Source organism: Lithobates pipiens, unplaced genomic scaffold, assembly GCF_037356315.1.
Source record: "Lithobates pipiens isolate NorthernLeopardFrog02 unplaced genomic scaffold, aLitPip1_a1.2 Scaffold_1, whole genome shotgun sequence".
NCBI lineage: Eukaryota > Metazoa > Chordata > Amphibia > Anura > Ranidae > Lithobates > Lithobates pipiens.
The window spans coordinates 40181852-40198062 of record NW_027507685.1 but is presented as its reverse complement, the minus strand read 5'-3'; the positions used below and the strand labels follow the sequence as shown (position 1 = coordinate 40198062).

The 16211-nt window shown below is 45.2% G+C and overlaps 1 protein-coding gene across 8 annotated transcripts in view; it reads right to left on the bottom strand.

Moving 5' to 3' along the window:
• The window catches only part of MCF2 (MCF.2 cell line derived transforming sequence), a 296431-nt gene that overhangs the window by 180788 nt on the left and 99432 nt on the right, over positions 1–16211 (bottom strand). Inside the window, exon 1 of one of the 8 annotated variants that reach the window (XM_077490246.1) lies at positions 4313–4541. The exons of the other annotated variants lie outside the window; for them this stretch is intronic. Coding sequence (XP_077346372.1) covers positions 4313–4363 — 51 coding nt within the window. The 5' untranslated portion in view covers positions 4364–4541. Of the gene's footprint in view, positions 1–4312; positions 4542–16211 lie in introns of those variants that run through there. 8 annotated transcript variants of the gene reach the window in all.

Genomic DNA, 16211 nt, shown 5'->3' with positions numbered 1-16211 from the left:
TTTCACTTACTCTCTTTTATTCACCAACATCCACATTTCTGATCACTGGTCTGCCAAATATTGGCATACAGACTTAGGCTCACGTTTCTCTGACAAAGTTTGGGAAGCGATCTATAGGATCGCTCACAAGGGCTCACAGAACGTTTCAGCACAGGAAAACGCATACAAATTAATTTCCAGATGGTATAGGACACCTCAAATACTACATCGTATTAGTTCTCACATTCCCCAGCAATGTTGGAGGTGTGGCACAGAAGTAGGTTCTCTAATCCACATATGGTGGTCCTGTACTAAACTGCAACCTTTTTGGAAAGCAATACACTCCTTAATACAAAAAATTACCACGTACCAGCTTCCTTTTTCACCTGAGCAGTTTCTTCTCCATTATTCATCTAACCCACAACCAAAATATCTTCGCTCCCTGACCATGCATTTGATTGCTGCCGCAAACATGTGTATACCACGCAAATGGTGTTCCACCGACCCCCCGACTATTGTAGAGTGGTTTACCCGCATTAACCGTATTGCTGAACTGGAAGAATTGATTCACCAATCGCACAAGACCTACTCCACTTACATACAGACGTGGTCCTGCTGGACTCACTTTATAACCACAGTAGACTACCGCAACCATTTTACTACATAGTTATCATCATCTTCTTATCAGGTTAGATGTTCTTTTCCCACTGCTACTATAAGAGTGATCCCCGTTACTGCAATCTACACATGTTGATTGTGCCCTCTTTCTCATCCCTGGAAGTGCTTTACAACTTTACCGAACTAAGCAATCCCATGGATTGCTTGATAACACCTTGACATTTATTCCTTACTCTCTGATGTTTAGATCATCCTCAACACTCCTCCCGGGCGAGACCTGGGAGATTCATACACCCCCAAAGGTTACTCGCTTTGGTCTAAGTCTGGCGCACACACTTACACTTAGTATCACGGGACATAGCCCGTGTTTATGACCATGTTACGATAACCTGAACCCGATCCCGGGATTTACCTGTTATTTTAGTGATCTCTGTTTCTGTTGGTATCTCTCAGTGTTAGTATTGAAGGTTCCATTTACGTCCTTTATTTTTTTGTCTCTTGATGTTCATGCTCACCGTAGCAGTGTACCATTCTACTCCTTAATTAACTCATATTAGGACACAGTTAGATCCCAGTTGGGGTGTCCTAGTGTGATGACCACAATACAGACCTAACACTGCTGTTAACCATTTGTATTTAAATCTGCTTTGTAATCAACTATCTGTAACTACAGCTTGTATGCTTGTCCAGTTACTTGGTTATTTTCAACTTTATATGTTACGATTGTAATGTTTCCCGCTTTCCATGATTTGTTCTGATCACAAAATCTTAATAAAGTGTTGTTTCAAAAAAAAAAAAAAATGCATTCGTCCAAAAATCTGAAATAATTAAGGTTGAATCTGTCATTGAAGGCTTGGTGTCTGTCGAATGTTCTAAGAAGATTAGACAGAGCAGCTAAACTGTACGAAGCCGCAATTGTACATTTCCGGTCGAATGTTCTGCCTACAAGCTATAGTAGAATTCTAATGTTGTATGACACTAGTAATAATTATATTTATTAATTATTATTACTAGTCAACCAACATTAGAATTATTCTACAGCCTATGGGCAGAACATTTGACCATAAATGTCCGCTCACGGCGAATGCTTCGTCAAATGTTCATGTCGAATCTTTTCTCTCTATGTCGAATAATCTTGGACTAATAGAGTTAGGTTAGGCACATTCAACCTTTTTTGCTATTGTCTCTATAATGTCAAATCTTTTCTCTCTATGTCGAATCTTTTCTCTCTATGTAGAATAATCTTGAACTAATAGAGCTAAGGTTAGGCACATTCGACCACAGGTTCGATGGACACAGATCGCTATTGTCAACGTCTCCTATCTATATCGAACTTTTGCAATGGAAACAAAAATAAATCATTTGTTTATGTCGGATCTTTCGGTTTTCGGATTCTGCACGTCCCTTATCATTTCTTAAAGCGATAACGAAAATACCTGAAATTTGGACAAAAATTGATTCGGACGAAAACTAATGCACATGTCTAGTGTCCGGACACTACAAATGAACTGGTCTTGCACTGGTGTGTGGACACTACAAATGAACTGGTCTCATACTGATTTGTGGACACTACAAATGAACTGGTCTCGTACTGGTTTGTGGACACTACAAATGAACTGGTTCCACACTGGTGTGTGGACACTACAAATAAACTGGTCTTGCACTGGTGTCTGAACACTACAAATGAACTGTTCTCACACTAGTGTGTAGATATTACAAATGAACTGGTCTCACACTGGTGTGTGGACAAAACAAATGAACTGGTCCCGCACTGGTATACGGACACTACAAATTAACTGGTCTCGGACTGGCGTATGGACACTACAAATGAACTGATCTCAGACTGGTGTATGGACACTACAAATGAGCTGGTCTTGCACTGGTGTGTGGACACTACAAATGAACTGGTCTCGTACTGGTTTGTGGACACTATAAATGAACTGGTTCCATACTGGTGTGTGGACACTATAAATAAACTGGTCTCGCACTGGTGTCTGGACACTACAAATGAACTGGTCTTGCACTGGTGTGTGAACAATACAAATTAACTGGTCTTGCATTGGTGTGTGGACACTACAAATGAACTGGTCTTGCACTGGTGTACGGACACCACAAATTAACTAGTCTTGCACTGGTATGTGAACATTACAAATGAACTGGTCTTGCACTGGTGTGTGGACACTACAAATGAACTGGTCTCGTACTGGTTTGTGGACACTACAAATGAACTGGTTCCACACTGGTGTGTGGGCACTACAAATAAACTGGTCTTGCACTGGTGTCTGAACACTACAAATGAACTGGTCTCGCACTGGTGTGTGGACATTACAAATGAACTGGTCTCGCACTGGTGTGTGGACATTACAAATGAACTGGTCTCACGCTGGTGTGTGGACAAAACAAATGAACTGGTCTCGCGCTGGTGTGTGGACACTACAAATTAACTGGTCTGGCACTGGTATACGGACACTACAAATGAACTGGTCTCGGACTTGCGTATGGACACTACAAATGAGCTGGTCTCGCACTGGTGTGTGGACACTACAAATGAACTGGTCTCGTACTGGTTTTTGGATACTACAAATGAACTGGTTCCATACTGGTGTGTGGACGTTATAAATAAACTGGTCTCGCACTGGTGTCTGGACACTACAAATGAACTGGTCTTGCACTGGTGTGTGAACAATACAAATTAACTGGTCTTGCATTGGTGTAAGGACACTACAAATAAACTGGTCTTGCACTGGTGTACAGACACCACAAATGAACTAGTCTTGCACTGGTGTGTGGATACTACAAATGGACTGGTCTTGCACTGGTGTGTGGATACTACAAATGAACTGGCCTCGCACTGGTGTGTGAACACTACAAATGAACTGGTCTGGTACTGGTTTGTGGACACTGCAAATGAACTGGTTTCACACTGGTGTGTGGACACTACACATGAACTGGTCTTGCACTGGTGTGCGGACACTACAAATAAATTGGTCTCGCACTGGTGTCTGAACACTACAAATGAACTGCTCTCGCACTGGTGTGTGGACACTACAAATAAACTTACCGTATCTCACAATGAACTGGTCTCACTACAAATGAACTGGTCTCACACTGGTGTATGAACACTACAAATTAACTCGTCTTGCACTGGAAACAACATTTAAACACCTATTTTGCTTTTACAGAAATTGTTTATGCAATGATGTACTGTATATATTAAAATTAGATCAATGCCTATCTGTTAACAGTTCTATAAAGAGTATACTAGAGAGCAAGCTTCTTGTTCCAATTTCACCCACAATTCCTCAAATGATTTCCCCTTAGATGACACTATATAATAACAAACTTTATAGGATCAATGTGTAAACTTAGTGACACAATCACCTAGTATAGTGTGTTAACTTTTACAAACTGCAGCTGGAATTTTTTATCAAAAGGTACACTTGCAATAATTCATGAGCTATATATAGCAATAACTGGAGGCAAGAATTGAAAGCCTTGATCTCCAAAATAGGCCAAATATAAATAGATGTGAAGCGGCCCAGAAGGACAGACATGAGCATCACTGGCACAAGTGAATACAGTACAATCTGCATTATGTATGTGTCCGGTTCATCAGCAGTTTGTGCTAGATCTCTGTACATGCTCCCTGCTGCAGTACGGAACGATTTGAACTTGGGATGTGTTCTAGAGATTGCAGGCAGAGAGAAACCCTTACCGCAGTCCTTCGGAACCTCATCATTCCTCTTGGGGGGTTTCCTTCTGCCATGGCTTTGTTGAAGCAGCAGTAATGATGTTCCTCTTGTAATTGTCAGGGTTTCATGGGTGACATACGATCTGGATGCTGGTGTTTAAAAACTGCCAAGTGGCTGGTGAGCTGAAGCAGTGCTGCTGCAGCCGTTTCCATTACCACAGCACTGCGAAAAAGCAGCAGCTACAGGACCAGCAAACTACAGACACATCGAGCCCTGCATTGATTCGCTGATGTTAATGTTAATCTCCAGCAGACACGCGTTCACTGGCTCACAGCAGCATCTTGTGCGCACACAGCCCAGACATGCACACCTGGCTCTTCCAAGACTGCATGTGACAAGGGACGTTAACCTCCACACTGCCAGATAGTTATACATGGGCTATAGGGTAATGCTTTTTCTAACCATGTATAGTAAATAAAATATAACTAGGAAAAATATTTGAGAAATGTGTCAATAAAATGATTGATTATAGAAAACAGATATTAGATTGTTTAAGTATTGCCATATACTGACATGTAAAGCAAATTTTGTGATAATTAGGCTGTGCAAGGGTAATATAAAAACTAGGGATGCACCAATACCCTTTTTTTTTACAACAAGTACCGATATCTTTTTTTTAGTACTTGCCTATACCAATTACCGATACCAACCGTTTCGTTTTCACTTCAGTGGTCAGCAATGGCACAAAGCATTAAAAAGTTATTTACAAAGAAAATAGAATTTCTTTTAAATTTTGTGCTTTTCAGTGTTACAGCGCGGTTGGCTTATTCTGGGAGGGCGTCCATGGACGTCCTCCCAGAATCTTGCTTCCGTGCGCTCCCTGGGGCACACACCCGGGAACATCCGTGACCGCCGGGTCCGCATCACGGATCACGGTCAAATGACGGAGCGATCACTTGTAAACAAACCGGAATCACGTCATGATGCCGCTTGCTCCCTCCCCTCTCTGTACCCATCGGTACAGTGCAAGGGGAGAGGAGGAGAGATGGCAGCAGCGCTGTGGGTTCAATGTGTAGTGCCCACAGCGCTGCTCAGTGACAATAACCTGCAGTACTCTGCAACACTGTGCAATATTCTGCAACACTGTGCAATACTCTGCCCATACTCTGCAACACTGTGCAATACTCTGCAACACTGTGCAATACTCTGCCCATACTCTGCAACACTGTGCAATACTCTGCAACACTGTGCAATACTCTGCCCATACTCTGCAACACTGTGCAATACTCTGCAACACTGTGCAATACTCTGCCCATACTCTGCAACATTGTGCAATACTCTGCAACACTGTGCAATACTCTGCCCATACTCTGCAACATTGTGCAATACTCTGCAACACTGTGCAATACTCTACCCATACTCTGAAACACTGTGCTATACTCTGCAACACTGTGCAATACTCTGCAACACTGCAATACTCGCCAATACTCGCCAATAAATTGTAAAAGAAAGAATTTTTTTTAACCAAATTTTCAGAATTTTTTGAGTAATAGCGCAAAAAATAAAAAAACCAGCGGTGATTAAATACCATTAAAAGAAAGCTCTATTTGTGTGAAAAAAGGGACAAACATTTAATTTGGGTACAATGCTGCAGAGTGACAATAACCTGCAGTACTCTGCCTATACTCTGCAACACTGTGCAATACTCTGCCCATACTCTGCAACACTGTGCAATACTCTGCAACACTGTGCAATACTCTGCAACACTGTGCAATACTCTGCCCATACTCTGCAACACTGTGCAATACTCTGCAACACTGTGCAATACTCTGCCCATACTCTGAAACACTGTGCAATACTCTGCCCATACTCTGAAACACTGTGCAATACTCTGCCCATACTCTGAAACACTGTGCAATACTCTGCCCATACTCTGAAACACTGTGTAATACTCTGCCCATACTCTGAAACACTGTGCAATACTCTGCCCATACTCTGAAACACTGTGCAATACTCTGCCCATACTCTGAAACACTGTGCAATACTCTGCAACACTGCAATACTCTGCAACACTGCAATACTCTGCAATACTCGACAACACTCTGCAATACTCGCTAATACTCGCCAATACATTTTAAAAGAAACAAAGAATTATTTTTTTAACCAAATTTTCAGGATTTTTTGAGTAATAGCGCAAAAAATAAAAAAAACAGCGGTGATTAAATACCATTAAAAGAAAGCTCTATTTGTGTGAAAAAAGGGACAAACATTTAATTTGGGTACAATGTTGCATGACTGAGTAATTGTCATTCAAAGTGTGAGAGCACCGAAAGCTGAAAATTGGTCTGGTTAGCAAGGGGATTTAAGTGCGCAGTGGTCAAGTGGTTAATATATATGTGTAAAAATATTCACTAACAAAGCAAACAAAAAAAAAAAGTTTTCATCGTTTATCGTTTATAAAATAAAAGTGAAAAAAAAAAAGCAAGAAAATAATAATTAAAGCGGGGTTCCACCCTAAAGTGGAACTTCCGCTGATCGGAACCCTCCCCCCCTCCGGTGTCACAATTGGCACCTTACAGGGGGGTGGAGATACCTGTCAAAGACAGGTATTTACACCCAGTTCCGGGCATAGACTCCCGTGGGAGTCTATGTCATTTCCTGTCCTGCCGCGCTGTCTGCTGGGACACACACGGGTCCCAGTGACAGCGCGGACAATTCCTATTGCGCTGCACGACTCGCGCATGCGCAGTAGGGAACCGGGAAGTGAAGCCGATTCGCTTCACTTCCTGATTCCCTCACCTAGAATGGTGACAGCAGCAGCCGAGAGCCGAGCGATCGATCGGCCTCGGCATCGCTGGAACCCGGGACAGGTGAGTGTCCATTTATTAAAAGTCAGCAGCTGTAGTATTTATAGCTGCTGGCTTTTAATATTTTTTTTTTTAGGTGGAATCCCTCTTTAAAAGAGAATAGGGAGTTAATTAAGGCTGATTAGAGTAAATTAAGGGTTAATAAGGGGTAAAACAGAGGTATATTTGTTCATCCCTTTGATCTACAGCTGAAGAAACAGAAAGATACAAAAAGAAACAATGTTTCTTTTAACTTTAGTATTTCAGCAGCTGAGCAATGCTGTTAATAAACATTGTCGGCTGCTTTTTTTTTTTTTGACAGCTCCAATTACCGGACTTCTTTAACATTTCAGCTGTCAACAGTGAAGACCCACTGACAGCTCAAAGAACCGAGCCTCAAAGTATCGGTTTCAGGTATCGTGCATTTTCCAGGAGTACCGTTACTTGTGCAAATACAGGCGGTCCCCTAGTTAAAAAATTTCCGACTTACAAACGACTCCTACTTACAAACGGAGGGAGACAACAGGAAGTGAGAGGAAGTCTACCCCAGGAAGGGAAATTCACTCCTGTAATGCCGCGTACACAGGATCAGAATTTTGGTCGGAAAAAGCTCTGATGGTTTTCCCAGCGGAATTCCGACGGGATTTCACTCAAGCTGTCTTGCATACACACGGTCACACCATTCTGACCGTCAAGAATGCGGTGACGTACAACACGTATGACAGGACTAGAAAAAATAAGTTCAATACCCAGTAGCCAATAGCTTCCATCTCATAGTTGAATCTGAGAATGAGTGAGTTTTTGCGAGTCGGAATTGCATACACACGATCGGAATTTCAGATAGAAAGTTTTTCCGTCTGAAAAATTGAGAACATGCTCTCAAATTTTTGCTGGCGGGAATCTTGACCAGTTAAATTCCGATGGAGCATACACACAGTCTCATTTTCAGCTGAAAAGCTCTCATCTGTCTTTTGCTGGCCGAAATTCCGATCGTGTGTATGTGGTATAAGAGTTATTATGGGAAAAAGGTACTTCCGCTTTTGCAAATGCAGGAGAAAGGGTTAACTCTAGGGGCAATCAAGGGGTTAAAACCTTTATTAGGTTATATATCGGGGTACCTAACGCTATAAAAACCTGGCGTTGAACCTAAAAAAAAAACTAGCTTCCTAGCGGGACCAGTGAAAATAATGCAGCGATCAGAAAAACGATCGCTTAGTGACACTGGTAAAAGGGGGTGAAAGGGTTAACTGGGAGGGCAATCAAGAGGTTAAACCTTTATTGGGGGGGGGGGTAGGGGGCTACACTGGACCTAAAGAGGCCTAACACTAGCTGCCCTGACACTTTTTACAGTCACAACTGACACTAAATGCAGTGATCAGTAAATAAATGAACACTGCAATTAGTGACACTGTGACTGGGGGGGGGGGGGGGCGGGGGCCGATCGGGGGGGTGATCGGGGGGTGACTGGGGTGAAATGTGTGCCTATGTGTACCTATGTGTCAGTGGACTATTGGTGCACTTACTTGTATGTCTTCACTCCGCGCTGTCTGGTCAAAAACACCGACACGAGGAGTGTGACATCACTTCCTCCTTCCTGTGTTTACAATCCTTGTTTCCACAACAACCCAAAATTTTCTAAATCCTCATTGGGACAGAAAGTGAGGTGAAATCTTCTGAACCGGGGCACAGACAGCAAAACAAACATTACAGGGGTGATGACCCTTCCCTATGTTATCCAAAAAGCTTAAAATGTTTTTTTTTTGGCTGGAGCTACACTTAAAAAACGTACCTGTTCCGTCTTACAAACAAATTCGACTTAAGAACAAACCTACAGACCCTATCTTGTTTGTAACCCGGGGACCACCTGTACTCAGTATGGGCACCAATACCGATACTAGAATCAGTGCAACCCTAATAGAAACCCATGACGCGCTCTTTGCTATTACACAGGATTTCCTGACAAGCTGAAAAATCTTTGTGAACAATCAATTCTACCTACACCTTCTACTGCAATTCATCCATTGACATTCTTATATACATTATGTTTCTTATTACATTCAAAATAAATATTTCCTATTCATATCTTATTCAACACAGTATACAAACGAACTATACCACCAAGCTCCTGAAGAAACTCGAACTGAGTGAAACATGTCGAGTGTGGTAGAGGTTAATTTGACTCAGCTTGAATGAATTGTATATTCTGCAGTCTTTGGATATACTACTGTTTATGTTGTTCCTGTTAAAGAACCAACATTTTGTTGTAATAAAAATATTGTTTTTAATATTACTGTTTATCTGTTTCATCACTAACACTGCAATCTATTATCCTATCTGATACTGTTAAAGTCCCGAGGTCTGTGACCTCTTTTGGCCCCCCCCCATATATTTTTTTCTGTAGAATAAAAAGATGATAGTTGCACATTTTTTATCTCACATTATATTTGTGCAACTGTTTATTAAATGCAAATTTTCAGAAAAATATAGACCAAATTGCCAAAAGTATTGGGACAAAACAAAAGATAATACGGCGCACTCTGAATATGACTAATTAACAAACTAATATACTGTTAAAAAGGAATGGGAATAGACATGGAACATAGATTGGTATTAGACGCAATAGACTGATACAGTCAGTAATAGTCCATATAGTATTAGGTTACATGGTAAATAATCTAAAAATAAACTATCCATAAGGGGCTGCCAGTTCCAAGTGGAAATGTAAAAAGTACTCTGAAAAAGACAAATAGGAGAGGAGCTGCACCTTCCAAGTGCAGTAAAAATTTATATTTTAATAATTTCTTCTTGGGCAAAGCCTGAAGAAGGGACACGCATGTTCCGAACGCAAGCTCCTCCCCGCTAACCCGGAAGTGACACCGATCCTTGTCAGTGCTGGTGTTCTGTGTTTGCGCTCCACGACTACCGGAAACATCGTAAACAGAGGTGTGTCCAGACCAGGGACAACGCACATCACCTATTCTGTTGCTGGATGTACAGCTGATGGCCTTTCCTCCCTGACGGCGACTAGCGGATGTTGTGATTACTACATGCCCACCTATGTACCACCTTTGTGAGTGTATACATTTTACATTTTTTTATTAAAATATAAGTTTTTACTGCACTTAGAAGGCGCCGTTCCTCTCCTATTTGTCTTTTTTTAAAGTATTGGGACGACAGCCTTTACACGCACATGAACTTTAATGGCATCCCAGTATTAGTCAAGCAAGATCTGTAAAGACATGGATGAGCGTGTTTGGGGTGGAGGAACTTGACTAGTCTGCACAGAGTCCTGACCTCAACCTGATCGAACACCTTTTGAATGAATTAGAGTGGAGACTGCAAGCCAGGGCTTCTCGTCCACCACCAAGGCCTGACCTGACAAATGCGCTTCTGAAAGAATGGTCAAACATTCCCATAGACGCACTCCTAAACTTTGTGAACAGCCTTTCCAGAAGAGTTGAAGCAGTTATAGCTGCGAAGGTGGGCCAACTCAATATTGAACCCTAGGGAATAAACTGGGGTTATGGGATGCCATTAAAATTCATGTGCATGGTGTCCCAATACTTTTGACAATATAGTGTATAATAAAATGAATGTTGGTGCAAATATACACAATATAATACCCAATTTAAAAAAAAATATATAGAAAATATGAGGTTTTGTTGAGTAAATTGTAACCCAACATGCCAAGTTTTAAAATTGTGTGCACCAGTAATATCACAATAAACTACTCTACCCAAAAATAGCCATAGGTTTAAAAGCTTTTACGGCTCATCAGCTTACAGTAAACCAGGATCTCTTGTGCTAGAATTATTGCTCTCACTCTGTTTGCAGAGATATGTCACACATGTGGTACAACTGTGTTTTACATATGCATGCGTACCCTGGGCGTGCGTTTGCGTAAGTGTGTGGGGCAACAGGGGTTTCGGCAAAAAAAAAAAAAAATGTTACACATTCTATTAGAATTTTTTTTTTACATTTATTTATTTTTACTTAATTGTTGTCACAAGGGGTTAAGAAACCCCCATGTGATAATCTTGAGCATGTGGCAGGTACTGTGTGAGACATTAGAGGTCTAATAGGCCCCAATGTCTCCCCTGCCCTTCACACTATCTAACCAAGCATAGATCGGCTTGGTTAGATGTGTCCCCTGACTGTACCGGCCAGGAAATGGTGGATTTGAAATCGGAAGTGACAAAATCATTGTCATTTTCAGTTTCATTGTATACACATGAGATCGAGGCTTGGATTTGCCTCTGTCTCACATCGCTTACCCACCGCCCCTGAAGCCGGCAGTTGTGGTCCTGAGCTCCCGCCCCGCTCTGTGAAAGTGATCGGCAGCTAGGGAGCCACCACATCACTTTCAAGCCAGGAGCAGGCTGAAGAAACCCTGCACAAGCTGATAGGCTGATGGCTGCAGTAGCAGCTATCAGCCTGTGTTTCAGGCCCTGTTCACACCTATGCAAATCCTTCAAAGTGTGACAACGCTGAAAGCTGAAAATTGTCCTGAGAAGGAAGAGGGGAAAGTGCCTGGTACTGAAGTGGTTAAACTGATAATAAGCTGCTGAAACTGCTTAAAAAAATATTAAAAGCCAGCAGCTACTAATATTGCAGCTGCTGACTTTTAATAAAATCACACTTACCTGCCCCAGGGTCCAGCGATGTCGGCGGCAGATGACGAGCGATCGCTTGTCTCGCTGCTGCCCCCGCCGCCATCCTCTGTCAGGAAATCGGGAAGTGAAGCATTGCGGCTTCACTGCCCGGTTCCCTACTGCGCATGCGCGAGTCGCGTTGTGCGTCTCTTCTGGTTCCCCGCTGTGTCCTGGGAACTGTGTGTTTCCCAGAACACAATGGGGGGGCGGGGCGTCTGCGGGGGTCTGCGGCGGTCTGCCCGAAAGTGGGTGCAGATACCTGGATTATCCAGGTAACTGCACCCCCCTCCCCCCTGAAAGGTGCCGATTGTGGCACCGGAGGGGGGGAGGGATCAGATTAGCGGAACCTCCCCTTTCGGGTGAAGAGCCGCTTTAAAAAATTGTTTATTTCGTCACCTTCTAAGTATGCTGCTCCTTCTTCTTTACACCTTTGCCTTTGTTCCAGTTTAAAGATGATGCCATAATCACTGTTCCAGGTTTCCTGTTTCAGGGTGACTTCTTTTCTCTTACAGTGCACTATGGAGTCACATTTTCATGCAGAGATTAGAGTTGTGTCTCTATACTGTGTGCATCAATAGAAACACACAGCTCCATAGCCAAGGATGGCAAAGAACTCCCCTGCTCCTCCACTCCCCCCTTCTCCAAACTAACAGACTGACTCAAGACTCCACTGTCCACTGTTACCTTTTCCCTATGAAGACTGGAAGTTTAGGGAAGCAGCACTGGAAGAATAGGAGCCAGCAATATTGGAAGTTGTAAACTGCAAGTGGAGGGTTTAATACTACTTTAATGTGGCTGTAAAAGGTACAAGTTTTTTTTTATCTTAATGCATTCTATGCATGTGTACCTGAGTATTGGTAGTACCTGAATATTGGGTGTACCTGAGTATTGTATGTACCTACGTATTGTGAGTGCACATGGGCAGTGAGTACACAAGTGTTGCGGATGCACATGAGTGCACGTGGGCTGTGGGTGAACATGGGCTGTGAGTGCACGTGGACTGCGAGTACACATGGGCTTCGAGTGCACGTGGACTGCGAGTACACGTGGGCTGTGAGTGCACATGGACTGTATGTACATGTGGGCTACGAGTGCACGTGGGCTGCAAGTGCACGTGGACTGTATGTACATGCGGGCTGCAAGTGCACGTGGACTGTGAGTACACGTGAACTGCGAGTGCCTGTGGGTTGTGAGTACCTGTGTATTGTATTGTTGAGTACCTGTGTATTGTTGAGTATTAGTGTCAGGAAGCTAGTTGTTAGGTAATTTGCGCAGGGTATAATCCCCAATCCTCATTAAATTGGTAGGTACGATGCCCAGCTGGTGTGGAGATGCGGCCCGGTGTACAGCTTGTGGTATGTATGCATTCCTTGATTATCTAGGGAGAATACTGCTGTGTAAAATGTAAGCACATTGTCTCCCTGGAAGCCCAGGTTCTGGATCTAGGGAAACAACCATCAGCACTGAGAATTCCCTCCATACTAAAGGAGAGCCAGGAATGTACCCGGCAGGTGCCGGCAAGGACCAGCACAGAGGCGGGTGGAGACAAAGAGGTGCAGGCACTAGAAAAGTGTAGATGGGTGACAGTCAGGAAGGGTAGAGGGCAAGTGCCAAGGAGGTCGATCCTGGGCTGGAACATCCCAATAAGTACGCTCCAGTGAGTGACATTGGTGAAACCAGTCAGGGACCAGCACTGAGGGAGCTGAGGGACTCCCCTAGCTGCCAGGGGAAAAACTTCTCCAGTGAGAGTGGGGGGGAAGAGAAGGGAAAGGAAAGACAGATTCTGGTGTTATGGGACTCAATTCCTTGAAGGACAGAGAGGGCAATCAATGTGACAAAGACCTGAAGTGTATGCTGTCTACCTGGCACTAGGGTTCAGCACATCACGGATCTAGTGGACAGATTGGGAGGGGCTGGGGAAGACCCAGCTGTCATGTGCACGTTGGCAGAGAGGCAGACAAAGTGGCCTGAATAACGATTTTAGGGACTTAGGAGCTAAATTGAGGAAAAGGACATCCAAGGTAGTATTCTCAGGAATACTACTGGTACATTGAGCCACACCAGAAAGGCAGAGGTAAGTAAACAAGTGGCTGAGGAGCTGGTGTAGTAAGGAAGGGTTTGGGTTCCTGGAGAACTGGACCGACTTCTCAGGGAAGGGACAGACTGCACCTAAATGAGGAGGGTGCAGATCTGCTGGAAGTGTGTCATGGTTATGCAGTGATCTTCCTGTGTTTGCTTACCTCCCCTCATGTCTTCAGACTAAGAGGCCAGCCACTTCCACCTGGTGGTTTTTAGAACCTCTCCTCTAAGCATGGCTCCACCCCAGGCCCTATCAGGGAGCCCTATATTAACCTGTGCACTGCAGGCCATCAGTGCTGATCAACCATTGTGTATTCCTTTGTGTGTTAGTTTCCTGTTTCCTGCCGTGTGCTCTTCTACTGTTTTCCGCTACCGACTTTGGCGTGTTTTGACTATCCCTGTTTGCCTGTGATCCTGATCTTTTGGCGTGTCCCCGACTATTCTTGTCTGCTTGTGGCCCCGACCTTGGCTTTGTCCCTCACCATCCCTATCCTCCTGTTGCCTACTGTGGGTGTGAGCTGGGGGACCCTGGGGGTCGCGACCTGGAGCCAGTTGCAGCCAAGTCCATCCTCACCACCAGAGGCTCTGGTGAACACCTGCTGGCTCTTATGCCGCGTACACACGGTCGAACTGTATGACGTACTTAGTCTGGCGTACTTTCCGCCAGACTGTCCGTCGGACTTTCCGAACGGGCTACTTGCCCACACACGGCACTTTTTCAGCGGACTAATACGGCGTACTAAGTCCGCCGTACTATCCGCCCTACTTTTGAAATGAACGGACTCGGCCACACACGCGGAGGAAAGTCCGCTCATTTCGAGCGCGTCTCCGGGTAGGCGGGGCCCGCGAAGGAGACGTCGCTGGCCCCGCCGCCTGGTATGCACTTAAAGGGGAACCCCAACGCCGAAAAAAATCGGCGTGGGGGTACCCCCCAAAGTCCACAGCAGACCCTTGTCCGAGCACGCTACCCGGCTGGCCAGGAAAGGGGGGCGAGCGAGCACCCCCCTCCTGAGCCGTACCAGGCCGCGTGCCCTCAACATGAAGGGTGCCTTGGGGAAGGGGGGGCCGCGCGGCCCCCCCACCCCAAAGCACCTTGTCCCCATGTTGATGAGGACAAGGGCCTCTTCCCGACAACCCTGGCCGTTGGTTGTCGGGGTCTGCGGGCGGGAGGCTTATCGGAATCCGGGAGCCCCCTTTAATAAGGGGGCCCCCGGATACCGGCCCCCCACCCTATGTGAATGAGTATGGGGTACAATGTACCCCTACCCATTCACCTGTAAAATAAAAGTACAAAAAAAAACACAACACACGAGATAAAATACTTTATTGCACAGCTCCGGGGGTCTTCTCGCCGGACTCCTCCGCTATCTTCTTGTAGCTCTTTTGCTAGCGGAGGAGTCCGGCTTTCTTCCGCGCCGCCGGCCTCTTCTCCCGACTTCGGGGGTCTTGTCCCCCTCTTCGGTTCTTCTGCCGGGCCACCGCGCCTTCTTATAGCTCTTTTACAGGCGGTGGCCCGGTCTTCTGTCGCCACCGCCGCCGCCTTCCGTTCTTCTTCTTCTTCTCCTTCTCCTATAGGGACAAGGGGCGGTGTCACATGGCTTTATGTCACATGGGTTGGTGTCACATGGTGACCCCGCCCCCTTACGATGTCATAGTCCCCATGTGACATCAACCCATGTGACCAACCCATGTGACATAAAGCCATGTGACACCGCCCCTTGTCCCTATATAAGTGGCCACGCAGCACGGCCCTGGCATTGTGGCCGGAGAGAGCGTCGAGTCAACATCTCCTGGAGAAGAAGGAGAAGAAGAAGAAGAACGGAAGGCGGCGGCGGCGACAGAAGACCGGGCCACCGCCTGTAAAAGAGCTATAAGAAGGCGCGGTGGCCCGGCAGAAGAACCGAAGAGGGGGACAAGACCCCCGAAGTCGGGAGAAGAGGCCGACGGCGAGGAAGAAAGCCGGACTCCTCCGCTAGCAAAAGAGCTACAAGAAGATAGCGGAGGAGTCCGGCGAGAAGACCCCCCGAAGACGGAAGACCCCCAGAGCTGTGCAATAAAGTATTTAATCTCATGTGTTGTATTTTTTTTTTGTACTTTTATTTTACAGGTGAATGGGTAGGGGTACATTGTACCCCATACTCATTCACATAGGGTGGGGGGCCGGTATCCTTATTAAAGGGGGCTCCCAGATTCCGATAAGCCCCCCGCCCGCAGACCCCGACAACCCTGGCCGTTGGTTGTCATCAACATGGGGACGAGGTGCTTTGGGGTGGGGGGGCCGCGCGGCCCCCCCTTCCCCAAGGCACCCCCCGTGTTGAGGGCACGCGGCCTGGTACGGCTCAGGA